Source organism: Protopterus annectens, chromosome 5.part1 (assembly GCF_019279795.1).
Source record: "Protopterus annectens isolate FY-2018-M chromosome 5.part1, PAN1.0, whole genome shotgun sequence".
NCBI classification, from domain to species: domain Eukaryota; kingdom Metazoa; phylum Chordata; order Ceratodontiformes; family Protopteridae; genus Protopterus; species Protopterus annectens.
The window spans coordinates 401,395,481-401,421,911 of record NC_056736.1 but is presented as its reverse complement, the minus strand read 5'-3'; the positions used below and the strand labels follow the sequence as shown (position 1 = coordinate 401,421,911).

Genomic DNA, 26,431 nt, shown 5'->3' with positions numbered 1-26,431 from the left:
TGTACATACTTTCACCAAGCATTATCATTTGCCCATTTTCTCTAAATCCAGAGCTGGCTTTGCCACTGCAGTCTTGCAGGGCTTTATAGCAGGTCCTAGTTCTATTTAAATTCCTCCTTCCAACCTTAGCTTTGGGAATCTACCCAAATGTAATGACTGCAACAGTGAAACACGAAGAACATAGCACAGTTGTGTACACTTTATCATAAATGTAGATGTTCGTGTGTGTTCACTGTTGCAGTCCTGGTTACCCTCCCTCCAGCCCCCTTTTCTTATTTTGGCTATACCTCTACTCTCCCTTTCTATGCTCAAAAAGCTTTTGTGTATTTTCTTTTTTGTTGGAGGTATATCCTTGTAATTATAGATTTAATTGCTTCCCATTAGGGGGGCACCTGACATCTGAGGCAAGAAAAACTGCTGAAATGGTGTCGGCTGCATGTTTTATACCCCTGACGACCTGACATCATGGAAGAAGGGACAGCATCCGACACAGGACCCAAGACTTTGTTAATCAGACAGACTGAGGGCTACTGCAAGCAGATAACCAAAATGTAATGACTGCAACAGTGAATACACTCGAACATCTACATTTGTGGTAAGTGTGCCCAACTATTCTTTTCTATCTGTGAATCAGCTGGCAATCCAGTGAGTTACGTTAGAAGTTATGCCTAATTTGGTAAGTTTAACAGTACCTGAGCGGGGATCTTATCGAGCACCTTGTCCAGGTCAAGGTAGGTGGTATGCACCCTCTTCCCCTCATCCATTCCCTTACTTGATCCTCTTGTTGATCATTTGTATGATAATGACTGGATCTGTAGTTTCCTGGATCAGTTAATTGACCACCCTTGTGAAGAAAGTTGACTGTTTATTGTTGCAGTCCATTCACTTGTACATAACCTGTTTGGGGGCTGTAGTTGAAAAGCACCAGGAATGGTCCTCAAAGTTCATGTTTGAAGCTATTTAGGAAGCAAAAGTAGGAGGAAAAGGAGATTAGTAATGGAGAAGTTAAAGAAATAGAAAATTAAGTTTTGGAGTACCTGCTAATTGAAGGATTCAGTGTAGGAAATCTAATTCAGAAACCACCACAACAGGATAGAGCAATGGATATCCAAATTAAGGAAAAACCAGTGGAACAGGAAGCAATTGGTCAGGTGCCATATGAAGATATTTTGGAGCCTTCCACAGGAAACCAGTATAAATATGAAGCTAGACAGCAAGGGAAGGAACAGGACACTGTGGAAACACTGATGCAATCGATGTTGAGGAGTGATAGGCCAGTGAGTTCCCATATGACAGAGTAGTAGATGACACAGGATGAAGTTGAAGAGAATGTGCCACAGGAAGACGTTGTAGAACTTTCTATAGAATGCCTGCAGGAAATGGAAACCAAAAAATGTGTCCTCAGTTTAGAAGCAAATGAGCTAAGAGAAGCGTTGCTTGATTTAATAGAGATAGACAAATTAAGATCAATGAAAGAAATAGACTCCAGAAAGTCATTAAAACCCCAAAAGGCAGAAGTTTGATAAAACAAATGAACACAGTAATTAGGACTGTACCTATAGTTCCATGTGGTGTAACAGAAGTAAACTGGATATACAAATAATTGATAAAGTTCTGCCGCAAGAACACATGGCAGTGAGGGAAAGGAAGGGGAGAAATCGAATACCATCATGGAAGTATCAATACAGAGAAAACTGCAAAGCAATTAAGATGAGGTGTCACTGTTAGAAGAGGGAACAGATCAACAAAAATACTAAGAAAGAAAGACTTGATAAAGCAATGCACAGTATTAGAACAGACCAGGATCTTTCTTGCACTATCGCAAGTAAACTAAAAATCTCAGCACAGGCAGAAAAACTTAGAAGATACGCAGATAAATATAAAGAAAAAGTACAAAATAAGACATTTATTGATGACCCAAAAAAGTTTTATAAAGAGTTGGGAAACAATGTAAAAGGAATTGAAAGACTGCCAAAAAGAGAAGTAGATGCATTTTGAAGAAGTATCTATGAAGATCCTGTGGAACATAACAAAGATGCAAAGTGGATAGTAGAAGTAAAGGAAAGAATAGGAAGTTTAAAGGTACAGAATATGAAATGGGATGAAGTAACAGCCAGAGAGATTGAAATAAAGTTAAGAAAAGCCTCTGATTGGCAGGCCCAGATGCAGTACCTAACTTTTGGTTAGAAATATTAACATCTTTGCACGAAGATTTAGCCATAAGTAAGAAGTATTTATGTGCACACCCTGAACAGACACCAGTCTGGCTAACAACATGAAAAACAATGCTCCTACTTAAGAGTGAACCTGTAAGCTACCCTGAAAATTATAGACCAATAACTTGCCTTCCGACGACGTATAAACTATGTACAGGAATTGATGCCAGAGTTTGTAGTCATTTAGAAGAAAACTCATTTATGGCAGTAAAACAAAAAAGCAATAAAAGAAAGTCGTATGGAACAAAGGATCATTTGTTGTTAGTCATAGTGGAGAACTGTAAAAACAGGAAGAATCTAAGTATGGCATGGATTGACTACAAAAAGCATTTGATAGTATCCCACATTCATGGATAAAAGAGAGCTTTAAAATATACAAAGATGTACCATACACTGATCGACTACATAAGTGACCATGAAAAAGTGGCAGACCACTTTGTAATTAAGCCATGATAAAGGACAAATTATTATCCCAAGGATAAAAATTCAAAGGGGGATATTCCAGGGTAACTGTCACCACTGCTATTCAGCCTTTCCCTTAACCCATTAAGCTGTCTACTTAATAGCTTAGGCATTGACTACAATTTGGCTCCTAGAAAATGACAAACTGTAAAGACTTCTCGTCTTCTCTCCGTTGATTATTTAAAATGGTATAGCTCATCAGATGAGGAACTGAAAGCACAACTTCAAGTTGTCAAAACTTTTGTAGACAATGTAAGAATGTCATTTGGTTTTGATAAATGTGCAAAAGCAACCTTTAAAGCAGGAAAACTGCAGCACCTGAAAAAACAAAAGCGAAGCACTGGGAGCAAAAACGAAACCGCAATAACTCAAAACCCGTTTAATTAGCGCTTTCGGAAAGATTAGTATCTTTCCTTCTTCAGACAAAAACCATCTTTAAAAACAGCTCTTTATATAAACTTTTACAAACATCATGTGATCCACTTAATAACGTATACAGATTTAAAACAACACAACACTTTTAAATAAAAATCAACACTAAAACACTATACACTAATAATTAAAAACTGAAAACTAGCCCTTACTTAAGCAACATAAATATTTAACTATTTAACTTAAGCGTAGTACACTAAATACATACTGTGTGACCAACTTCTCTTATTTCAAACTTAAAAAATATATATATAAAACATCGGAACTTTGAAAAGCAATAAATAAATAAATATTACCTTTTCAATGCCAAGTGTTTTAAAACACAAAGAATAGATATATACTCATTAAGCCCAGGGAAAAAATGTGCAGCAGTTCTTATCTGCCAAAAAAGTTCTTCTTTTTCCAAAAGGATTTGCCAAGGTCCTGCTCTAAAATCATCATTAACATGTTTTAAGACTGTAAACTTAAAATTATGATCTGGATTCTCTAAAATAAGACATGCTAGAGCGTTTGTAGAATCATTCTTAGAAATGGCATAAATATGCTCATAAATGCGTTGATTTAGCTTACGCTCGGTCTTGCCAATGTAAAAGGCTGAACATAACTACACTTCCTTTGATATTGACCAAGATATGGTCAACTTTTTTTCTAAAGGTCTCTCTTTCGTTCCTGATACGCATTTGGACTTGGTTAAGACTATAATTGACTTAAAGTTATTTGTACGTAAGCTAAATTTAAAAGTCCTTTTAGGTGAGGGATCATCACTTACCAACCCTTTCCGGTTGGCTAGTTTATTTAATCCACCGTTGGTGGACACGTTACGTGCCTTTGAGAAGGCTTGTGAGCTAGATTTGAGAGCTCTAGCCACAAAAAAGTCTAATAATAGAGATAACAAGTTTAACATCACTTTACATCAACGTGAATTTATTAATGTTTTGCGTCAATGTAACATCAGAGTGATGAAACCCGATAAGGGGGGTGGACTGTTTTTTATGGACCAGCACGTATATGTTGATAAGATGTTAGCACACCTTAGTACTGGACCTTATAAGCAGATAAGTATTAATGAAGTGAACATTGCATATCGTAAAATTAGAGGTACTTTGGAAGATCTTTTTCTTGAAAGGTTTATTGACATTGATCTGTATAGGTATTTGAATATTACTGCTCCCAAACTATCGGTATTTTTTGGTACACCTAAAATCCACAAGTCAATATGTGACCCCCCTTTTAGACCTATAGTAGATGGCAGGGGTTCGATTATGTGTGCTTGTGCAAAATATATTGACAGTGTCCTTAAACCTTTGATTGAACGAGAACCACAGATATGTAAGGACTCATGGGGTTTCCTTAATAGCATTAATAATATTCCTTTCAATCCCGACTATCTTTTCCTTACTATTGATGTAAGGGACCTTTATACGGTTATTCCACAAAAATTAGGATTGGATTGGATCAGGGAGTTTTTGACAGCTAGGAAAGTTAGTGACAACATCATTTATTTGATTGAGACCCTATTGGAGTTGGTACTGACTTACAATTTTATTGTGTTTGATGGTAATATCTATGTACAAACTTCGGGGGTTGCTATGGGCTCCCCATGTGGGGGCACTTTTGCTAATTGCATTATGGCCCATTGGGAAGACACTTTATTATTTAAGGAACCCTTGTTCAAAAGTCATGTCGTCTGGTATACGAGATACCAGGACGACATGTTTTTATTATGGAAAGGACCTTCTGAGGCAATTATACCATTTATTTCCAGAATTACTGAATTAACACACTTTCTGGAATTTACTTATGAAGTGCAAGACACAAATATCAGCTTTCTTGATATTATGTTACATAAGGACAGGTTTAAATCTAGATTTAGAAGTGTTATATTCAGGAAACCAACATACTCAAATTCTTTCTTGCATTATACTAGCTGTCACCCTTACCATCAGAAAAAAGCTGTAGTTAAGGGTCAGATGGTAAGGGCAGCCAGGATGACAACTGATGAACATGATTTCATGGAAGAATGCAATAATTTGAGTATTATGTTCACTAACAGGGGTTATCCTGTCACTCTGATTGCTGAAGTAAGGTCAGAAGTTACCCATAAGCGTGCTACTGGGTACTTCAGACCGATTTTATGCAGTCGGAATGAGATACAAACCATCATGCCCGATAATCTGTCTGCTAGTGTATTAGATGTAAATTCTTCTGTATTTAGAACTAGTTTTTTACGCACGTTTAGTGTAGATCACTTATTTATTAGGAATGTTTTGTACAAAAATTGGGCATTGATATTGGAGGATAAATATTTGCGTAACCGTTTTGGTACAAAACCTAAAATTACATATAGGAGAGGTATTAATTTAAAAACATTATTAGAAGCTAGTAGTTCAAACATTAATAAAAGAAGGTTGGGGGTGGTTAAATGTGGGGCTTGTCGCCAGTGCAGGTTTGTCAATGTGGGAAATACAGTTTCTATTAATAATATAATTTATAATATTATGGATAGTTTTAATTGTGAGACTAAATCAGTTGTTTGTCGCTAATTGTTTAAAATGTTCAGCCTTTTACATTGGCAAGACCGAGCGTAAGCTAAAGCAACGCATTTATGAGCATATTTATGCCATTTCTAAGAATGATTCTACAAACGCTCTAGCATGTCATATTTTAGAGAATCCAGATCATAATTTTAAGTTTACAGTCTTAAAACATGTTAATGATGAGTTTAGTGCAGGACCTTGGCAAATCCTTTTGGAAAAAGAAGAACTTTTTTGGCAGATAAGAACTGCTGCACATTTTTTCCCTGGGCTTAATGAGTATATATCTATTCTTTGTGTATTAAAACACTTGGCATTGAAAAGGTAATATTTATTTATTTATTGCTTTTCAAAGTTCCGATGTTTTATATATATATTTTTTAAGTTTGAAATAAGAGAAGTTGGTCACAAAGTATGTATTTAGTGTACTACGCTTAAGTTAAATAGTTAAATATTTATGTTGCTTAAGTAAGGGCTAGTTTTCAGTTTTTAATTATTAGTGTATAGTGTTTTAGTGTTGATTTTTATTTAAAAGTGTTGTGTTTTAAATCTGTATAATGTGATTAAGTGGATCACATGATGTTTGTAAAAGTTTATTTAAAGAGCTGTTTTTAAAGATGATTTTTGTCTGAAGAAGGAAAGATACTAATCTTTCCGAAAGCGCTAATTAAACGGGTTTTGAGTTATTGCGGTTTCGTTTTTGCTCCCAGTGCTTCGCTTTTGTTTTTTCAGTTGTTTGTTTGCTTTTTTGGTTAAAACTGCAGCACCTGGAAAACATCAGTTTGGGACAAGAATGTGATATAAAAGAACTTGAGCAAGAGGGAGTATATAAATATTTGGGAATAGATAAAGGATCAACAGTAAAATGTGAACAACTGTGAATAAAACTTAGTAAGGAATACTTTAGAATACTTAAATTAATCCTGAAAACAGCATTCACATCTAGGAACAAAATCCAAGCTATAAACCAATTTGCTGTTCCTGTCCTAATGTACAGTTTGAGTGATTGACTGGCCCCAAAATGTGCTGGATAGATTAGATAGGAAAACAAGAAGGATGCTTCATGCTCACCAAATGATTTACAAAAATCAGTGCAAACCAAGATTATATATTCTCTGTTCCGACGGAGGAATGGGCTCCCTGAAATTGATTACATGTATAGATCTGCAGTCGTGGGCCTATATCTGCTGACCTAACAAGACCCAAACATAGTGAAAAATTTGAAACGTGAGGAGAATAAATCTAAGATGACTTCTGTGCTTAATCTAGCCGAAGCATATCAACGTCAAAGCAGGAATGGAAATAAAACCAGAAGTAGATAAAAATCAGGCCGCAACTGAATGTGCCAAAAAACAAAAGAATGAATATATAAGGTGAAGGACCATATGAGAAGGCAAGAAATGTGCAAAATGCATAAATATAGTTGCAAGTATAGAAAACTTCTGGGAGAACCTCATGTTGATTAGGAATGAATGCAAGAATGGTTAAAGAGAGGCAAATTCAAATCAAGAATAAACTCTAGAATAAGCCAAGAAGAAACTCAACCCAACATGGCTTCTGCCCCTACCACAGCACCACTACTGTTCTCATCTCCTTTGCAAACTCCATCTCCCTTGCCAGAGATAATAAATTGTGTCCCTGTCTCTTTCTAAAGCCTTTGACACACTTTCTCACGTCATACTTGTCTCAAAATTGTCCCAACTTCACCTGTCTACAGAAGCTGTTTCTTGGTTTAACAGTTACCTTACTGAAAGGCAGCAATCTGTCAAATGGCTGTCTGCCCTATCTTCTTAGCTTCCCATTAAAATGGATGTCTCTCGGGGTTCAATTTTAGGTCCTCTTCTTTTTAACATCTTTACCAATCAACTACACCAATCCTGTCCTCAGTCCTCACTCATTCAGTATGCAGATGACTCCATTATCATTTCCATTGCTGATAACCCAACTGACTTACTTACACTCATGCAAAAGTCCTTCAGCCTCACTGAATCATGGCTAACAGCGATCACATACTCAACCCTAAAAAAACAAAACTCCTCCTGTTTCTCCCTTAATCCCTTTACCACCTAAAATCATCTTTTACCATCTCTTCACTGAATAACACTACTAATTACTCCTGATACTCATACAAAGCTTCTTGGTGTTGTCATAGATGACCAACTTAAATTTGACCTGCATGTTCATCACTGCATTAAGAAAACCCACCAAAAGGTTTGCCTACTATATAGAAACAAAAAATTCCTCATCCCTGACTCTATGACTTAATCTGCTCATGCTTACTTGCTACCTAAACTTTTCTGTTGTTCTCAAATTCTTACTAACTTACAGTCTTTACTTCTCTCTAAACTGGAAATTACTTCCAAAAAGGTAGCCAGATTTGCTGTTAATCTCCCTTCAAAATTTCACCACTGCCTTGCTCTAAGGACTCTTGGATGGCTTGTGCTTCCTAATCAGCTCTTATTTTCTCAACTTATTTTCATCCACTCTGTCCTGAACAAACCGTCCTATTGCCCTAGCATCTCTACCGTTATCTCTCTCTATAACCCTCCCTGATCCTTTAGAAGTTCTGATCAATATTTATTACAGATTTACAAACCTAAAAAATTAATTGGACAAAATCTATATAGCTATTCTCCTGCCACCCAATGAAACAAGCTTCCCATGTCTCAGAAATATTAGCCATGTCCATGAATTTAAGAAAATACTCAACATCTAAATACCAACTGGTTATGTCTTTGTGACCATCCCACCTGAGTTCTGTCCCTTTTTAATTTTTTCTTTTCTCTAACAGTACATATATTAATTTATTCAGTTATTTATATCAAACTATTAAGTCAATTTTGCTTATGTTTGAATATGTTGTTTCTTTCTTGTATTGTAGTTTATTTTATTTTCCATGTAAATTATTTTGTTTTGCTGTATTCTAGAGCTTTTTTTCCGGGGCCTCCACTGAAAAATGGCCTTTGCCCAGTCGGACTATCCCGGTCAACAAATGTCAAATAAATAAATAAGAGATGAAAGGTTAATATTGGTGGTCAAGATAGCGGGCTGTGTACACGTTGATTTACAAAGTCCATTGAACATGTGGGGCAAACAGACAAATGTAGATTTTGTAAAACTGAATTGGAAACAGTCGCATACCTCGTTGCTGGTTGTGACATACTAATGGGAGAAGGACTGTGTAATGACAGGCATAATGTGGCAAGATTGTTGCACTGAGGATTGTGCAAACATTATGGTATTGAAGTGCCTAAAAACAGTGGAAACATGAGCCACAAAGCATCATAGAAAATTAAGTTTACTTCACTTGGGATCTTTCATTACCAACAGTTCAAAAGTTAGGGATCTTTGGGGAATAAACATTCCAGATCTTGATTCTTATATTAAAGCTTCCATTCTCAAAGTAGCCATTAATTGGTTAGATCCTAATTTCTCATTTACATGGAAATCCCTTCATACAATCATTTTTTAAATGAAAACAAATTAGCTGGTGATCTCTTAGTAGATAATCAAAATGTCAATCTGTGTTATATAATTCACATTAATTTACAATATAATATTGCAAAACCTACCAAATTAAACATAAATCATATTTATAGCAATAATTAGAACATTTATAAACTCAGTCCTTGATGTAAAACTCTGGTGGGTCCTATTAACAAAATATTTAAACATCTTTGCAAATATTTGCAAACATTCACATGATTGTTCAGGGTTTCTTTGAACAGTTTTCCATATGTTGCTGTGATTTTGGCATTTGGGTAGGGGCATTCAATTTTGGCAAACTATCAATCAGTAGAATGTAGTTTGCTTTGGAAGAGTTCCTAACTGTTAAAAGGTTTAGTTAGGTTCTCCAAGCTGATTTTTTTTATTTTGAAGGAGGCAGCTTTGTGAGCCGACCTCACCAGTGAGGATGTGACCAAGGTGGGTGCAGCGTTCTCCATTGTTGGTGAGTACTAGGTCCAGTATGTGTGAATCTGTGGTTGGTGTGTGCATTGTCTGGTCCAGGGTATTTATATTAAAGTCCAAGAAACATTGTGCCTCCAAGTTTAAGGCAATGTATGTTTCCCAGTCTGTAGGCAGGTGTTATAGTCCTCCATGAATTAGGGTATTTGTTTGAATGGCAAGTGTCTCTTGTAGGTGTAGGTACGAGTTGTGGGATTCTCTGGGCATAGATGGTGACCTGTAGCTAGCTAGGATATGTCAAGGATCTTTCTCTATGGTGACTTGTGTGTGGATGATTTCCATGGCATTACTGTATTTAACCAACCTATGGATATATTGGTTGCTCATGTAGATTGAGACACTTCCACATTTAGTCCTTGTCTGTGCTGCTTTTCGTCTAAATGTGTGGAAGGCATTGTAGTTGTGCCCTGCCTATGCAGCTTTAAACCAAGTCATTGTGGCAGCAGAGATGTCTATAGTCTCCAGAGTAAAGAGAGCTTGTAAGTTGTATAGTTTCTTGATGAGGCTCCTAGCACTGAGTAAATCTATTTTTTTTCTGGCTGTGTTGGAATGTTTGTCATTTTGGCATCGTCTTAAAAACCTGTAAGGGGCGGATAAAGTTTTAGTCAATATCCAAATGCCCAGAGGGGAAAGGTGCAGATTATCCTTGGCAAAGCAAGGTGGTCTGTTAACCATGTCCCATGTCTGCACATGCTGGCAAGTAATTAATTCTCCTAGAATGACACTGGAAATTTAGCCAATTGTTAAAATCAATCATTTTTTGTTCATAATGTGACATAATTATTGGTGAGGGTAGAATGCTGCTCCGTGCAAGGCACATACTTGTGTGTAACACATATTCAGAGAGATCCATAATGTCTGTTTTCATGTAGTCTAGTGAGGTGCATCTCGGGTAATTTACACCCACATGAACTATGGTAGAATCATACTTGTACCTGTGGTGCAGTAACTTGCATGTGTGCATGATGTTGCAGGTCCTGGCCCCAGATAAGCAGCTGACCATTATCTTCTTGTCCAGCATGGTGACTGGGGCATTTGTGTGTTGAACAATGGAATTCCCTGTGACAAAAGTCCTGAGTAAAATTTCTGCTTGCCTTATGTGCCTTCATCTTGGAGGACCATTAAGTGTAGACTTAGGTACATTGTTTGTTGTTGCTTTTGGTGTGTACTTTAGAGATTGCTGAGGATAGGCCGTGCAGTTTGTGGGCTTTGGAGGTCTTTGAAGTTTGAGAAGTTTTTTTTAAACGCCTAAGCATAAAAATGGTCTGTGTGTGTGTGTGTGGTGAGCGATGTGTGGAGGAAGTAGTGCATGTAATTTCTTGACAATCCTGTTTGTAAATGAGATTTTTGACTCCAAGGGAAGTTGTGTATGTACATCTCTCACATACTGTATTAGTTTCTTTAGGGATTAAATGGTTGTCTGAGAAAATGAGAATTATTGCATTGTCTCAGGATGCCCATGTCTACCAAGCTGGCCATGGACACATTTGGAAATTTCATATCCATGTTTCCCAAACCTATATTAGGGTGATCTAGTATGGTTAAGGACTGTGTTTTACAGAGGTCTCCTTGGGTGATTTCTAGGGTTAAGGGTAGATGCTAGATAGTACTAAGATATGGTATTAGTGTTGTTCAGTACGGAAGCTAGCTGTTCTAAGCTTAACCCCACACAGTTGCCACACTGTGTTTCACGTTACAGTCTTAATACTAGCCTTATAGGTAAATTTTACTGTCTTAAACGTTTGCTTCTGTACAGAGCACTGCCATATGCTACTGGGAATTGAGTAGCTGTGCACAAATGCGCCTAAGTTATAGCAAACAGGGAAAAAAATTAAAATAGACCTCCAGTCAATAAATGACTACACTTTGAGCTCTTCTGGAGTGCTTTCCAACTCGGAAACAAGGAAGATACATTCTGCCACAAACTGGATGATCCTGGACTTCCTAATGTAAACGCACAGCAAAAAGGACTGGCAAGAGCAATTCAACTAAGTCCCTGTCTAGATCGCTCTTTTGGAAGGTGAGTTAAAAACCAAATGGTGCAAAAGGCCAACATGCAGAGAAAAAGAATGATTTTTCTGTTTCAGACTTAATTACATGCTTTACAAATGCAGTTAAACAGTAGCAATCACAATTAATAGCAAATGCAGAAAATCAAGTGATGGACACATTGTCACTGCCATAGCAGGGGGAGTTTCCTCTACACTTAGAGGCTCTGTGCTTTCTCACTGTTAAGAAAACAAAGGCAAACCATTAATTCTCTTTATGCCTCTCTTGCGCACAAGGAAGTAATTTCAGGTCCTAGGACCCTAATAGTACAGGGAAACCCACCAGATTGTTTCCAGGGGTATCCTCCTGTTGCTGCAGGGATACCCATTTCCACTACAGGTCTTAACTGCTGAAGTAGCTTGTTATACTGATCTTGCTTTTGGATGGTTCTTTGAGGTGACTGAGGCTGACAGGAAGACATCCATTCAAGTTCTGGGCATGTTGTACATTTCAAGTTGAAAAGGGTCTCTGACCTACTTCAGGCTCCTGTATAATCTCGCCCTCTATTATTCCATGGTCAGACTGGATGTTGCAAGTATTTAGCTCATTATTACCTTGTGGGTGACAGAATTGTATCCCAGAACAACTTCCATGAGAGATTACTGCATTTCCATCTGTCATTTAGGAATCTGTCATTGAGGAATGCTCATCAAACCAACACCCCGCCCTGCACATCATCAGCTTATGTCCTGAGGGAAGGGAACAAGTTTGTAAAGACAGTGCAGGTGTTCACTTCATTTGATTCAGGGAGAAAAGGGCTCTTGATAAGCAGTCACTTGCCAGCTGGATAACAATTTGCATTATTTTTTCCTTTCAAACACCCATCCATTGGCAAATTCCTCCAAAGCTGACTGTACTAGTATGGCTGCCTCCAGTGCTTTCTTCAAGAATGTCTTAGTTAGACATTTATGTTGTTGCATTTGGTCTTCAGCACATGCCATTAAGCATTGGTATATTGATTGCAGCAGAGATCCTAGAGTTTTTTGCTTAGGCTTGTTATTCCACTTCTGGAAATAATAGGTTAACACATTTCTGCCCCTCCCTGTGATTCAGTGACCCTCATTAAATCGGTAGTGCACAGATTTCAGTGATGTGCATATTTGTAACATTCCAGCAGCACCATTGCAAATTTGTTGCTTGTCATTAACCTTCAGCACAGTCTTGCCCTCTTGACTTCATGCTTTTTGAATTTATAAAAATGTAATCTACACATATGGAAGTTAGCCCAGTGTCATAGAGGAATAAAACTTTGACTGATACCCAGGTGACCTGTATTCAGTTAGTGACCTGGGCGACTGATGGTGCTGGCAGGGAAGATGGGTGGTGCCCCTTCTGGGGGGGGGGGTGACTCCCAGCCAGCTACACTTCTTCCTCAATGCCAAGCGACAGCAGTCTCTGGGCATGAAAAACAGGATGTGATATAGGAAGGGGAGTGCACTGGTGACTGCCAAACCAGTAACTGTAGCTCCTGCCCAATTTGTGAAGGAGTACACATGCATGGACATGGGGGAGTGTTGGCAATTCCTGCAATGATGGTGTACATTCCTACACCACAGAGGGCTTAGAACCTTATCACAAAGTGCTGTCATTGCCAAGGTATTGGGCAAAGCACAGACATCCCCATGATCTGCCCAAATGATGTTTCCCCCATGCAGTCTTCTGCCCTGACAGATCTAAAGGATGATCCTTACCACTAGCAAAGGAGTGGCCTATGTTCCATTGGGGAGATTCAGTGGGTAAAATGAGGAAAAAGATGCAAGAAAAAAATCTACATATACAAAAGCATGGTTATTGTAATTGTACCTTTTATGTGGGTTAGCCCAAAAAAAGTGTAGCTTGCATTAGAAAAAAGTGCTATTTTTAGGCACCTTGTAATGCTGCCTAAATAATGCAGTTGTGTGGTTTTTTTCCTATTTTATTGCTGTGCTTTGTTCTTTCCATATTGCACAGCTTGCCTGATTGGTCCACCAGCATGATCCAGTGCTGCACTTCCAAAAGTAAGTTATTCCTTGTTTTTTGTTGCTTTACCATGAGGAGTAGTAGTAGTAGTAGTGCAACATGCCATTGTGTGCTGTTTCTTGATTGAACCCCTCTACCCCCACCAGTGCAGTACGAGCGTGATATAAACTAAACATTCAGGTGCAACTGTGCTGCTATCTCCTTTGATCAGCCTGATTGGCTGCTTCAAGTCCCTTTAGATTTCATACTGTTGATTTTAAAACTGGATCAATGGCATTGGTTTTTAACCATTTGCAGGTGAACAGGAAGCACAACAAGATCTACATAAGAGATGGCTTTAGCAATGTTTCTTTATACAGGATCCAGGGGTCAGATGTGGCCATTTCAAACTTGAGTGCTTTGTAGGTGTTAGGACATCATTCTTTGCTTTGAGTTTGTGAATAAATGAATGTGGTATTTTCTTAGGCTTGCGTCAGTAAGCTTGTATTTTCTATGCTTCCTTTAGTCCTGTCTATTCCACAGCCAGTATGTGCCCTGTGTCTGTTCTTCAATTTACTCTACTACTTTAACTTTGTAACATAAATTTAGATTTAACAGTCAGAAAGCTGATGTCAGATCTCTGTAACATCCTTGGCTGTAGTGAAAATATGTTGCTGCGCATAGTCTGATTTTATCCATTGAGTAAATAAAACCACAGTGACTATGTTAGTTGGGTGCTGTATGTTTAGACGGTTTACTATTAAAATGTGGAAAGTAAAAAAAAAAAAAATGACAAAGTAATCAAAAAGTAATGTCGTATGCATACTATTGACCTACTTATAATTCCGACCGACCTTTCTCCGATGTCCACATTCAGCATTAAACGAAATAGCAGGACGTAAAGTCAGACACACAGGCTATTTTGTTTAACATCTCTTAAAGCTTTTAATTATACAGCAGTAGTTTTTATTGTTTTGCAGGGGGGTAAGGTTCCATGCACCCCCCCACAACCCCTTCTGATTATATATTCCAACTCCGAGATCGCACTGCAGTGGGGAAAGGGGTATATTTCCCAATTCCCCATTGTAGTGTGAGCCGATATCAGAATGTCTAAAACACATTAGCGAATGCACACTAGCATTCACTACTGTGGATTTGAACATTTCCAGATCGGCTTTACGGGAACTGGAAAACGCATATTTGACCTTCCCAGTTTCATGCAAGTGTCGATCCACATTTTAATAGTTAACCGTTTAGACACATAATTAAAATTTGAGCATTATATTCCTTTAATAAAATGTTCCATTAAAACATAATTAAATTTGTTACTGTTAGCATTAAAGTACTGTAACGTATACTTTTTCACATTGCATTCCAGCATACAACATTGCTCGTTACAGCATTGATTTTTTGTTAAGTCTTTCTGTTAATCTTTGCCAAAGTGTCTTTGTAAACTACTAGTGAGTGTACACAAACATGGGTAAGTCAATAACGTATATATGCACAGGAGCCCATATTTGTGTAATGTTTTTGTCTGTGTCCCCAATCGTTGCTGAAGCAGATCCCCAGACAGATCTACCTAGTGGGCATTTAGGTGATCAGCATTAAAGAAGTTACAACTCTGCTTATAAAGGCAATCCTCTGAAGAGGCGCTAGTTAAATCTTCCCTCAGTCTGTAGTTAACACCAAAGACTGCGGCCAGTGGATCACACACTGCAAGGATTTTTTGCAACTTGCATGAAAACGAGAAGGTCCTCCAAAAGTCAGCTGTCCAGTTAAGGAGTTACATCAACGTTTTTTTTTTTCCTTCAGTGCTTTGGCCACCACTGCCAACACCTCAGTAAAGACACCCATGATGACACTTTTTTTATTGAATGTCTTGCCCAATCAGGGAAAGTCAGAGTGTGGGCCTCTCCAAAAAACACTGATAGGATGGACTGGACCATGAGTGGATGTCTTTATGGGCAGGATCGTGTTGCTTCCAAACTGTTCTCAGGAACCATTGAAATTTCCTCTTGTGTAGCCTGGCAAAGGGAAATATTGGAATAGTTAAGGCCATGAACCCCAGGAGGCGTAGGAATTCCCTGGCGGTCAGGAATTGAAGTGGTATTAGGTCCTGGAAATATGAGGTGAGACACACAATCTTTTCTAGGGGTAAACAAGCTATCATTGTGATTGTCAGGATCCTGCACCCCAGGAAGACATGATCATGGGAGGGGATCAGGGAAAACTTTTGGTAGTTGATGATAAACCTTAGCCCTCTCAGAAGAGATTTTGTGTAGGAAAGATTGTCCAGGAGCATTTCTGGTGATGGGCCCTGGAGGAGCATGTTATGAATATTGCAGCATATAGAAGAGAAGTACATCTGTGGTTATGGTAAGATTTTACACAATTATTCTTTCTTGCTGTCAGAACATGAAGTACTAGCATCGATTAGTACCTCATCAAAGTTAACTACCCCGTTGGGTAATATCTTTTTAGAATTCCTTTTGCTAAGCAATGTTAGGTAACTTTAAATCAGTGTGCACTTAAAACGTGGAAAGCAAATACCTCACTGAGCCTTCTACTGTCTTTGTTCCAACTGGGTCCAGGACACCACACACACAGCTGTCTTCAGAGTTCTTACTTTATTTTGGGAACCATTATGCATAGTGTCAAGTCACTTCAAAAGTATGTAGAACAACATCCAGAGCATTGGTGCTGTACATCTGCTATGGTGTCTGCTGGTCTCTTGCTCATGTAAAAGGAAGAAGCACCCAAGAGGGCCAGATGACAGCTTCTCAGTTTCCAAGAGCCTTCCCAGGCTGGAGATTGTTGAAAGAGGAGCAGTGCCTTTGCAGCCTCCTCTGATAACTGAACTTGCTGCTGAGATCTCTAGTGAGACCGTTCCAGTGGGTGGCATGCCATCATCACTTTCGACATCTTCTCAGGGTGAGCATTCCCTGATGTTTGATGGGTCATGAGCCACTATGCAGGCCCCAGCTTCTGACCCCCAGATCTTGGTGACTGAGAGGGAGAATGGCATCATCCTCATTTGTGCTCGTGAAAAGATCCCAGGAGACCAGATTCATGTCACATTTTTAATGACCAGCTGTACACCCAGGTTTAGGCTCCCCAACAATGAAGAAATTGCTGTTGACTTAGCCACTTGGGCCTCAGTTACAACACACTCAGGTCTACCTGTGGGACTTGTTAGGTTAGCTAATGACATCATGAATTTCATGAGGTCTGGACAGCTGAGCCCTGTAAAATACCCTACTCTAAGAATCTCTTCTGTCAAAGGAAGACAGGGCCGTTTCTCGTCAGGAATTCCCTGATTCTTATAACTCAGACAAGGACTAGTTGACTTATATTGACAAGCTATCCAGAAGGTCTTATGCCATCTCTGAGTCAGGAGCAACTTTTGCGTCAGCGTCACCACTTGAGAACTTCTCATTTGGGGAAACTCGTCATAAGATGAGAGCCCTTCAGCTGGGAAGCTCAGGAATATCCACAATAAAAAAGTTAGGTAGTTTCTTAGTTGTTCTGAGTAGAAACCTCTGTTCATTCCTCCAGTCTTGGGAAGTAGTGGATAATGTTCAGGACACATCTGTGCAGCCTGACTCTCAGCACCCTGCCCCCAAGATAGCCTGACTGGTTCTGCATGATGGTTGACTCCGTCGGGTACCTGTACAGAGCTGTATGGTAGATCCTGAGGTTGCATCCTCTGGATCAAAGGGAGCCAAAAGCCACACTTCTTAGAACCCCTTATGGACTGATAAGGTGAGCAGAGCCCTGAGCAGATTTGGCTGAAAGGTCTACACTTATGCTACCCCAGCTGTGAGATTATTAAATTGGTAGTTTCTTATGATTAAATACCAGGAGTCCCTCCTGGATCAAATAAAACAAAAGGTAGAGGGGATGATAGTCAAAGCTCGTTAGAAAGAGTTGCCAGAGCTTTGCAATACCAGTTCTCAGGTTGCCAAGCACTATGGTGCAATGCTTTGGAAGCATCAATCAGGGCAAAAGCTAGGCTAGAGGGGCAGTCATCAGAAGTCATGCCTAGCTAAGAGAACAACCTCTGCCAGACATGTAAAAGTGAAAATCCTTGATGCCACCTTTAGGCATGGATTGTCTGTCTTGACCCCAAGCTGAACGTTTCTGCAATGTACTGGAGGAGAAAGTGAAGACTGCAGACAGTGAAAGATTGTCTAACAGGAATACCAACTCATTGCATCTTTGAGGCAGTTTGTCCTCCGTCTAGCTGCCTCCAAGGCTAGGCAGGGTTTAAGCATCAACCCCCCAGGCAAGGTTTGCCTGAGCAATTTTATAGGGACTGATCTCCCTGGTCCTTCCATCTGTCCAACCACCCATTAGCTCTGGGAAACTTCACAAAGGTAATTACTGCAACAGTGAAACACAATGAACATAGAATAGTTGTGTATCTACTTAATAAAAATGTAGTTGATGTTAAGTTGTCAATCTCGCCTTCATTCTTGCTTGATGGGTCCGGAGCCGATCCTCGGCTCCGACTCGGCACTTGCTAAGCTCGAGAGTCACTTTTACCAGCTCAAGGCAGCCCCATATCCCATGATGCAAGGCGGTAAGTACCCAGATCTCGTTTGCCGCTTCGCTTATGAGGTCCTCCTTTTACCAGCTCCTGGTAAGTGATTTGCTACTTCGCTATTTTAGCCCCTTTTAACTAAAAAACCCTTTATTGTTAGTTTTAAATTAGTTTTAAACATTTTCTGACAGAAAATTTTCTGTCTCTTCTTTTTTTTTTTTTTTAGTCAGACTTTCTCCCATCCCATCCCCCCCTGTTAGGGTGTGTGTGTGTGTTTTTTAGTTATACCTTTTGGTATATTTAATTTAATTTCTTTGACTGGTGTGTGTGTCTGTGTTTGCACCATGTCTAAAGAAAGGGTCTCAGGCTTTAAGAAGTGTGACTCGTGCTGTCAGAAAATGTCTCTGACAGACGGTCACACTTCTTGCCTGTACTGCCTAGGGCCTCTTCACCTGCAGGACTCCTGTGCTATTTGGCATTCTTTCAGCCAGGGAGTCCTGCAGGAAAGAAGGAATAAGTTGATTTTGAGGGGCCTTCTTAAGCCGGAGGGCTCTCCGGCTAAGTCGGCTCCATCCAAGACTGCTAAGTCTTCCAAGGCCCAGGCTTCTGTGTCCAAGCCTGCGGCCTCGGCTCCGACTCGTTCTGAGTCGAGATCGGCTCCGGCTGGAGCCGATTCTGGCTTAACTAAGCCTTCGGCACCGATGGCTATCGGTGCCGATTCTGCATCGACCACTTCGGTGTCGGCTCCGATCGGTTCCGACCACCATGTGGCTCAGGCATCGGTGTCGGCTCCGATCGGCTCCGACACCGTTACTTTTGTGGCTGTATCGGCTCCGGCTGGAGCCGATGCATCGAGGCTACCTGTCGGCTCCGATAAGTTGTCGGCTCCGACAGGTTCAATAGTTTCATCGGTTCCGATGGCTCCTTCGAGGAAGAGGTCTAGGTCTCCTTCCTTGGAGCCAATACTTCGGCTCGGCTTCACCTCTCCTCTCGAACGGAGCCATCGGAGCCGATCTTCAAGGTCATCCAGGCTTTCTGACCATGATTTAGAGAGAGTGGTCAGTAGATTACTTAAGTCACAGGCACTGGCCCAAATGTTACATAGTCCGTCTCAACAGGCGGCTATTGGTCCACACCCCGTTGCAGTTCCTCCTTCAACTCTACCCCAGAGCTTGGAGTTGGAGTCTTCGGGAATGGTTACTGCTACGGCTGAAGGACAGATACCCCTTCTGTTCCTTCAGCCTCTACTCTTATCTCCTCTTGAGACCTTCCTTAGAGGGATTCGTGGCGGGCTTCCATGGTCTCCTCCGAGGGGTGAGTGGCATCGGACCCTTGTCCGAACCCGCTCTTCCTCTTGGAGCCTCGGCCTTGGTGAGCTCGGCTCCGACATCTGCCTCGGAGACTTCCCTTTCGGTGGTCCCTGGAGTTCCTAGCTCTTCGGAACGGGTTCTCTCGGACCTTCCTGGGAGGGGAGCATTCGAGGTGATGAAGAGTGTGCTGGCCACTGGTATCAGCCAGCAGTCTGTTCCCTTAGCTCCTCCCTCTGTAGTGCCTGTTGACATCTCTGCCACTTCTCTTGCTACAGGACCCAGAGATCCTCCGCCTCAGGTTTCCCCATTGGGAATATCCCCCTCTTCCGAGGATTCTCCTGATGTTTCGGGAGATCCTCCTAGAAAGAGGACTTGTAAGAGGAAACATATAGACTCCCCCGAGTCTATCACTTCAGATACTGACTTAGATGAGTCAGAGGGATCCCCAAGATCCCCCTCTGAGGATGTCTCCTTCTCTGACATCCTAGAACTCCTTAAACAGAGGGGAAACTGGCCCACCAATAATCCCTCTGAGGATGAGTCAGTATACCTAGAGGCGTTTGGATCTCGGCCCTCCACCTCCTGGGTGTCTCCGCCTTCGACCCCTTATGCAAGTTATTGCCCGAAAGGCGTGGGCTTCTCCTGACTCTGTAGAGCCAGTCCCTAGGAGGCCTTCAAAATTTATTACTGCCCCGTGTGATAAGCAATTCTTCACTAAGGGTGTCCCCGCTGATGCCATGGTGGTGGCTGCTGCCACCAAGAAGGAACTTGCAGATCCTTCCGTACCCGTCCATCCTCCTAATAAGGACTCTAGGACCATGGATAGGTACGGTGGCGGATGTTTTCCTCAGTGACCTTTGCTATGCGTTCGCTGAATTACCTATGTCACTTCACCAGACTCCAAAGGGATATCCTTAAGGAGCTAGGTGATGTTGTACAGGATCCTACAGCTGCAGGAGCTCAGGAAAAATTGCTTCGCAGCTAGGAACCCTTAATTCCATTGCAAACTCCTCCATGCGGCTTATATCATATGCTGCTGATGGAGTAGGGCCGCAGGTACAGGTGTGGCCCTTAGACGCCAAGCCTGGATGCGGCTATGTGACTTTGCAGATCCCTTCAAGGCGTCCTTCACAAATTCTCCCTTTGATGGGTCAGCTTTGTTTGGCCCTCAAGTGAAGGAAACTTTGACCAGGTGTGAGCAGGACGGCAGGTCTCTTTCTGCCGAGGAGTCCGTTTTCCACCCCTTCTAGACCTTACCCCAAAGGACAGAAAGGTGGCAAAATGTGGTTCCGCAAATCCCAAGGAGTCACACCGGATTCACGTGGTCAGTTTACCCCTAGAGACAGAGGGGATAACAACAGACGCCGCTCTAGAGGCAGAGGGGGTCCAAAACCAGGAAACAGAGAGCCTCTCTCTGACAAGCCCTTTAGCATCCCTGAGATGTTGCCCGGCTGTCCATCCTTGGAGGCAGTCGGGAAGACTATCGCTGTACCCAGAAGCCTGGCGCTCCCACACTCAAGACAGATGGGTACAGTCGATCATATCCGAGGGTTACAAAATTTCTTTCGAGGAAAGTCCTTTCTATCACTCAAATTCCCTTCCAGATGTACCACCCGGTCTAAGGAAATTGCAGAGTTAGAAGTCTTAAAACTTCTGCAAAAAGAGCCATTCAGCCAGTTACGACAGATCATTCAGAGCCGGAATCTACTCAAGGTTCTTTTGGTCCCCAAAAGACGGGAGACTGGAGACCAATATTGGATCTCAGCAGACTCAACAAGTCTGTGAGGAAGACAAGATTCGAATGGTCACTCTTCAGTCAATTCTGCCCTTCTTACAGAAGGACAACTGGATGTGCTCAATAGATCTTCAGGATGCGTACTATCACATCAAAATCCACAGACGCTCCAGGAGATTTCTCCGCTTTCGGCTGGGGTCCAGTCATTTCCAGTTCAGAGCCCTGCCCTTTGGTCTCACTACAGCCCCAGAGTGTTCACCAAATGCATGGCAGTGGTCACGGCTCACCTGAGACGTCAAGGATTCCAGGTGTTTCTGTATCTCGACGACTGGCTCCTTTCAGCCACCACCAGGCATCAGCTTATTCAAGCCAGGGATTACACAATAAAGCTTTGTACTCTTTTGGGCATCTCGATAAACTTGAAAAGTCATCCTTATCGCCCTGCCAGTCTATTACTTTCATAGGCGCAAACTTAAACACTGTTCGGATGTCAGCTACCCTTACAGATCAAAGAGTTTCAGACATTCAAAGTCAAGTCAGGATCATTCTAGCCAACAAGAAAGTACAGGCCAGAATGGTTCTAAAGGTATTAGGCCTCATGGCTGCGGCCATTACTCTTCTTCCTGGCTCGCTTCTACATGCGCCTTCTTCAGTGGATGCTGTTCACACAGTGGTCGTACCAACAACTTCCAATCGTCACCAGATTCTGGTGACACAGACTTGCAAAGATCATCTTGCTTGGTGGATCACATCTCCCCAGGTTCACCAAGGCAGACACTTTGTACCCCATCCCGGTAGCCACTGTCACCACGGATGCCTCCCTGATCGGGTGGGGGGGGTCATTATCAGGGCAGGATGGTTCATGGGACGTGGCAGCCGTTCGAATACCACCTGCACATAAATGTCCTGGAGATGAGAGCAGTGCTTTTAACGTTGCAAGCCCTCAACGACTTTCTTCCCGTAGGGACAATTGCAGTCCACACAGACAACATGTCTGTAGTTTGGTATATCAACAAACAGGGCGGAACCAAGTCCTACCCCTTGTGTCGAGAAGCGCTCAGACTATGGCAATGGGCAATCTCCTCTCATCGGTTTCTGGTAGCAACGCATATCCCTGGGAAAACCAACATTGTAGCGGACAGATTGAGCAGAGCTATTCTCATGCCTCACGAGTGGTCTCTCAAGCAATCTATAGCGGAAGAGATTTTTCTGGAATGGGGTCGCCCATGTTGCGATCTTTTGCTACTCCCCAAAACAGCAAATGCCCAGACTTCTTCTCTCTCTTCCCTCTTCCAGGCCATCCCCCCAGAGACGCTCTGACCCAGGATTGGCCCCAGGGACTTCTTTATGCCTTCCCTCCATTTCCTCTGATCCCTCAAGTTATCCAGAAGGCAACCGTTTTGAGAGCCAATTTGATTCTCATTGCCCCTTACTGGCCTCGACAAGTTTGGTTCCCGTTCCTCCATAGTCACCTTTTGGTGCAGCCGTGGCATCTGGACCCAGTGCCAGATCTTCTGATTCACCAATCCGGTCAGCTGCACCGGTCTATCCCTTCTCTCAACCTCACAGCATGGTTGCTCCACTTCCTTCCTTAGCCAGGCTTCCTTTGATCTCTAACCCAGTTAGAGACATCATAGTAGCTTCTTTAAAATCCTCTACCAGGAGGATTTATGCAAGCAAATGGAAATGTTTCTCTTATTGGGCTAAGGCCAAGAGTATTGATCCTTTCACTGCCCCTGTTCAGGCAGTCCTGGACTTCTTAGCAGAGATTTTTCATGCAGGCTCCTCTTCTTCCACAGTCAGAGTTCAATTGGCTGCTATCTCGAACTTTCATGTCGGGATCGCAGATCACAATATTATGTCCCATAGGCTCTGCAGGGCCTTCTTGAAAGGAATTTTCCTGCTAAAGCCTCCAATCCGGAATCCTCCTCCTCAGTGGGATCTAAATTTAGTGCTGACATCCTTGATTCTTCCCCCCTTCGAGCCAGCTGTTTCTTGTTCCCTGAAATTTCTTTCTTGGAAAACTTTATTCCTAGTGGCTATTACATCGCCAGGAGGGTGTCTGAACTTCATGCTCTATCGGTTCGACCCCCCTATTTGGTTTTTCACAAAGACAGAGTATCATTGAGAACTAATCCGACCTTTTTGCCTAAGGTCGCCTCAAAGACCAATTTGAATCAATCCATTGATCTCTCTGTATTTTTCCCAAACTATTCAGACAGAGCCGAACAAAAACTACATTATCTTGATGTCCACCGTCAACTCAGATATTATTTGGACAGAACACAAAAATTTAGGAAATCTGATCAACTTTTTGTTTCCTATGCGGATAATAAGAAAGGCCTTCCTGTTTCTAAAGTGACCTTGTCTAGATGGCTTTCTTCGGTCATCTCTGAAATTTATCTGCTCAGGGGAAAACAGCTGTGCTCAAAACCTAAAGCACATTCAACTAGGAGCTTAGCTACTTCTACAGCCTTTCAAGCTAGACTTCCTTTAGACACTATTTGTGCAGCGCCACTTGGGCCACTCCTCATACTTTTGTTTCCCACTACAAATTGGACTTGGCCTCCAGGGACAGAGCCAGTTTTGGCTCTACAGTCCTCAAGAGTCTGTTCCATTGAGCCACCCAGGATAGAGGTGCTAGGGACACGGTCCCATCAAGCAAGAATGAAGGCGAGATTGACAACTTAACATTAAGAAGTTATGTACCTACCATAACGTTCCATGTTAGTTGTCTTCTCGCCTTCTTTCTTCGACCCTCCCTCCTTCCCCCAGGCCTGGACAGACCTTTCTATAAGAAATTATTATGCTGAAGACCATTCAGACCTGGTCCTTCTTCCATCCTGTAAGTTTTCTTTCTTCCTTTTGGAAGTGTTTTTATGCTTGGTGCTATTGCCCTTTGTCATCAAACGAGATCTGGGTACTTACCGCCTTGCATCATGGGATATGGGGCTGCCTCGAGCTGGTAAAAGTGACTCTCGAGCTTAGCAAGTGCCGAGTCGGAGCCGAGGATCGGCTCCGGACCCATCAAGCAAGAAAGAAGGCGAGAGAAGACAACTAACATGGAACGTTATGGTAGGTACATAACTTCTTATTCAGGTGTCTTCACCTTTTCCCTCCTATTATATCCTTTCTTGGCTGTCCTCTTTGGGTTGGAATGAGTACCCTGTTTCCCATTCTGTGGGGTCCCTTCTCCCAGCCCCAGTTAGATTCCCTTTGCTCCTTCTCTTTACTTTGGGGACAGTTCTGGGCAGGTCATGCTCCTGGCCTCCAGTGAAGAGAGTGAGACTCTGGTCAGGAGGCAAGAATGACCTGAAGAACCGCTGCCACCCAGAGACCATTAATACCCCAACATCCTGTTGTCAGATGAAAGGGTATCCGCTGGGCCTGGTGGAAAGGAACAAGTCTCCGGTCTTCATGATGGACTCTGGCTTGAAAATCCAGAAATCCCAAAGATTATTACTGCAACAGTAAAGACACTGAAAACGTCTACATTTATAGTAAGTTTGTTTGTGTCTTTCGGCTTTTCTCGGTTAGGGGTCGCCACAGCGGAACTCCGGTCCACTAATGATTGGCAGTAGAGTTTTACGTGCTGGCTTGCCGGGCCTAAAGCACAACCTTCAATGAAGGAATGCCCATTCACGCATGTCGCCACACAGAAGACGCTCTAACTGAGAATCGAACAGGCAACGTCTAACTGTCGTGCGACAATGCTACCGCAGCACCACCACCACAGTCTGTCTACATTTACAGTAAGTAATAGTGGATATTTTACAGTAGTTGAACATATTTAAGTGAAGTTTTAGAAATCTGTTTCCTTGATACTTTATTATTCTGTGTGTGTGTGTGTGTGTGTGTGTGTGTGTGTGTTTAAATGCATGCATATTTTATATACGTGTGTGTGTATATAAAAAAATATATATTTTATGTATGTATAAAATGTATATGTCATGCATGTGTACGTAGCTGTATCTGCCCATCATCACACACCACAGACATGCACAAGTCGAAAGTAAAAATTCAGCTGAATAAAAAACATTTTTAAGATTTTTGGTGAACATTTTTTTTATATATAATGATTAGATTTTGTATTATGCTGAGAAAAAAATTTGATATCATTCACAGGCACCTCTACCTACATGCTGTGATACTTTTTTTTAATAACAATTAGTTTTGCATGTTGCTAACAAAGAAAATTGTTGCAAACATTTTGCAGATGCATCCGAATTAATACTATGATACTTCCCTTTAACAGCATTCTTCGATGGTGAGAAGCATACTGTTTGTCTTCCATCTGTAAATAGTGCATCCTTTGTGCTACGTTTTCTGGAGAAGTTGTGCCACAGTCTTCAGTGTGAGAACCTATTTAGTAGCCAACCGTTCAGTCCCTATGCAGGACCACCACACAGTCCTTCAGAATATGGCAGAAGCAAACCAGGTACTGATACATTTATCTTCCTGTTGAAGTTCATCCAAGTGGTTTGATAATGATATTCCTATTGGTTTGATACTATTTGTGATGTCAATGTCCCAAGGAGTAGCAGAGCCAAAACAGGAATCATCATCACCCCCTTTTCTCCCGTTTTCTACATGAGGTTGGGTATCCTGTTAACTGCTGCCACCTTTCTCAATTCAGTGCTACATTCCAGTCTTCCTTCAGTGGTCATGCCTCACTGTCACAGGTCTTCTCAAACAAACCTTCCACCTTTTCCTGGATATTCCTGTTTCCTTTGCTTTCTTCCTGTTTTTTTCCCCAAGTCTTCTGCACCAGATTGTCTTCTGCTTTTCTGCACGTCTACCCAAATGACTGTAATCTATTCTCTCTGATCTTCTGTACAGTTTGAGCTACTTTGGCTTCTGCTCTGTCTCCATTTTCTTGTTCGTCCAATAGTGTGCATCCTACTTACAATCTCTGACACTTTATCTCCATCAACTTGTCCTTTCTTAACTACTCGTCCTTCACTACCCAGGTTTTTCTGTCGTACTGCATTACTGGTCACACATCTGTTTTGGACACCTTTACTGTTCAGCTACTTTGGCATTCTTCTGTAACACACTACCTCCAACACTATGTGCCACCTGGCTGCAATCCCTCTGATTCTAGTTTTGACCTTCTCATTCAGAGTTCCCTTCTCTTCAACCATCCAGGTACTTACCTAGATGTTTGGAGATGTTAACTTGTGCCACTAGTTTACTTTGTCTAGATTTTCAGCTTCTCTTTATTTCACCCCTTTGCTACCATGACA

The 26,431-nt window shown here is 41.5% G+C and overlaps 1 protein-coding gene across 1 annotated transcript in view; it reads left to right on the top strand.

Annotated features, from left to right (window-relative positions):
• The window catches only part of SCML2 (Scm polycomb group protein like 2), a 2,608,432-nt gene that overhangs the window by 2,030,331 nt on the left and 551,670 nt on the right, over positions 1-26,431 (top strand). Inside the window, exon 11 of the mRNA XM_044073060.1 lies at positions 25,441-25,623. Coding sequence (XP_043928995.1) covers positions 25,441-25,623 — 183 coding nt within the window. The remainder of the gene's footprint in view (positions 1-25,440; positions 25,624-26,431) is intronic.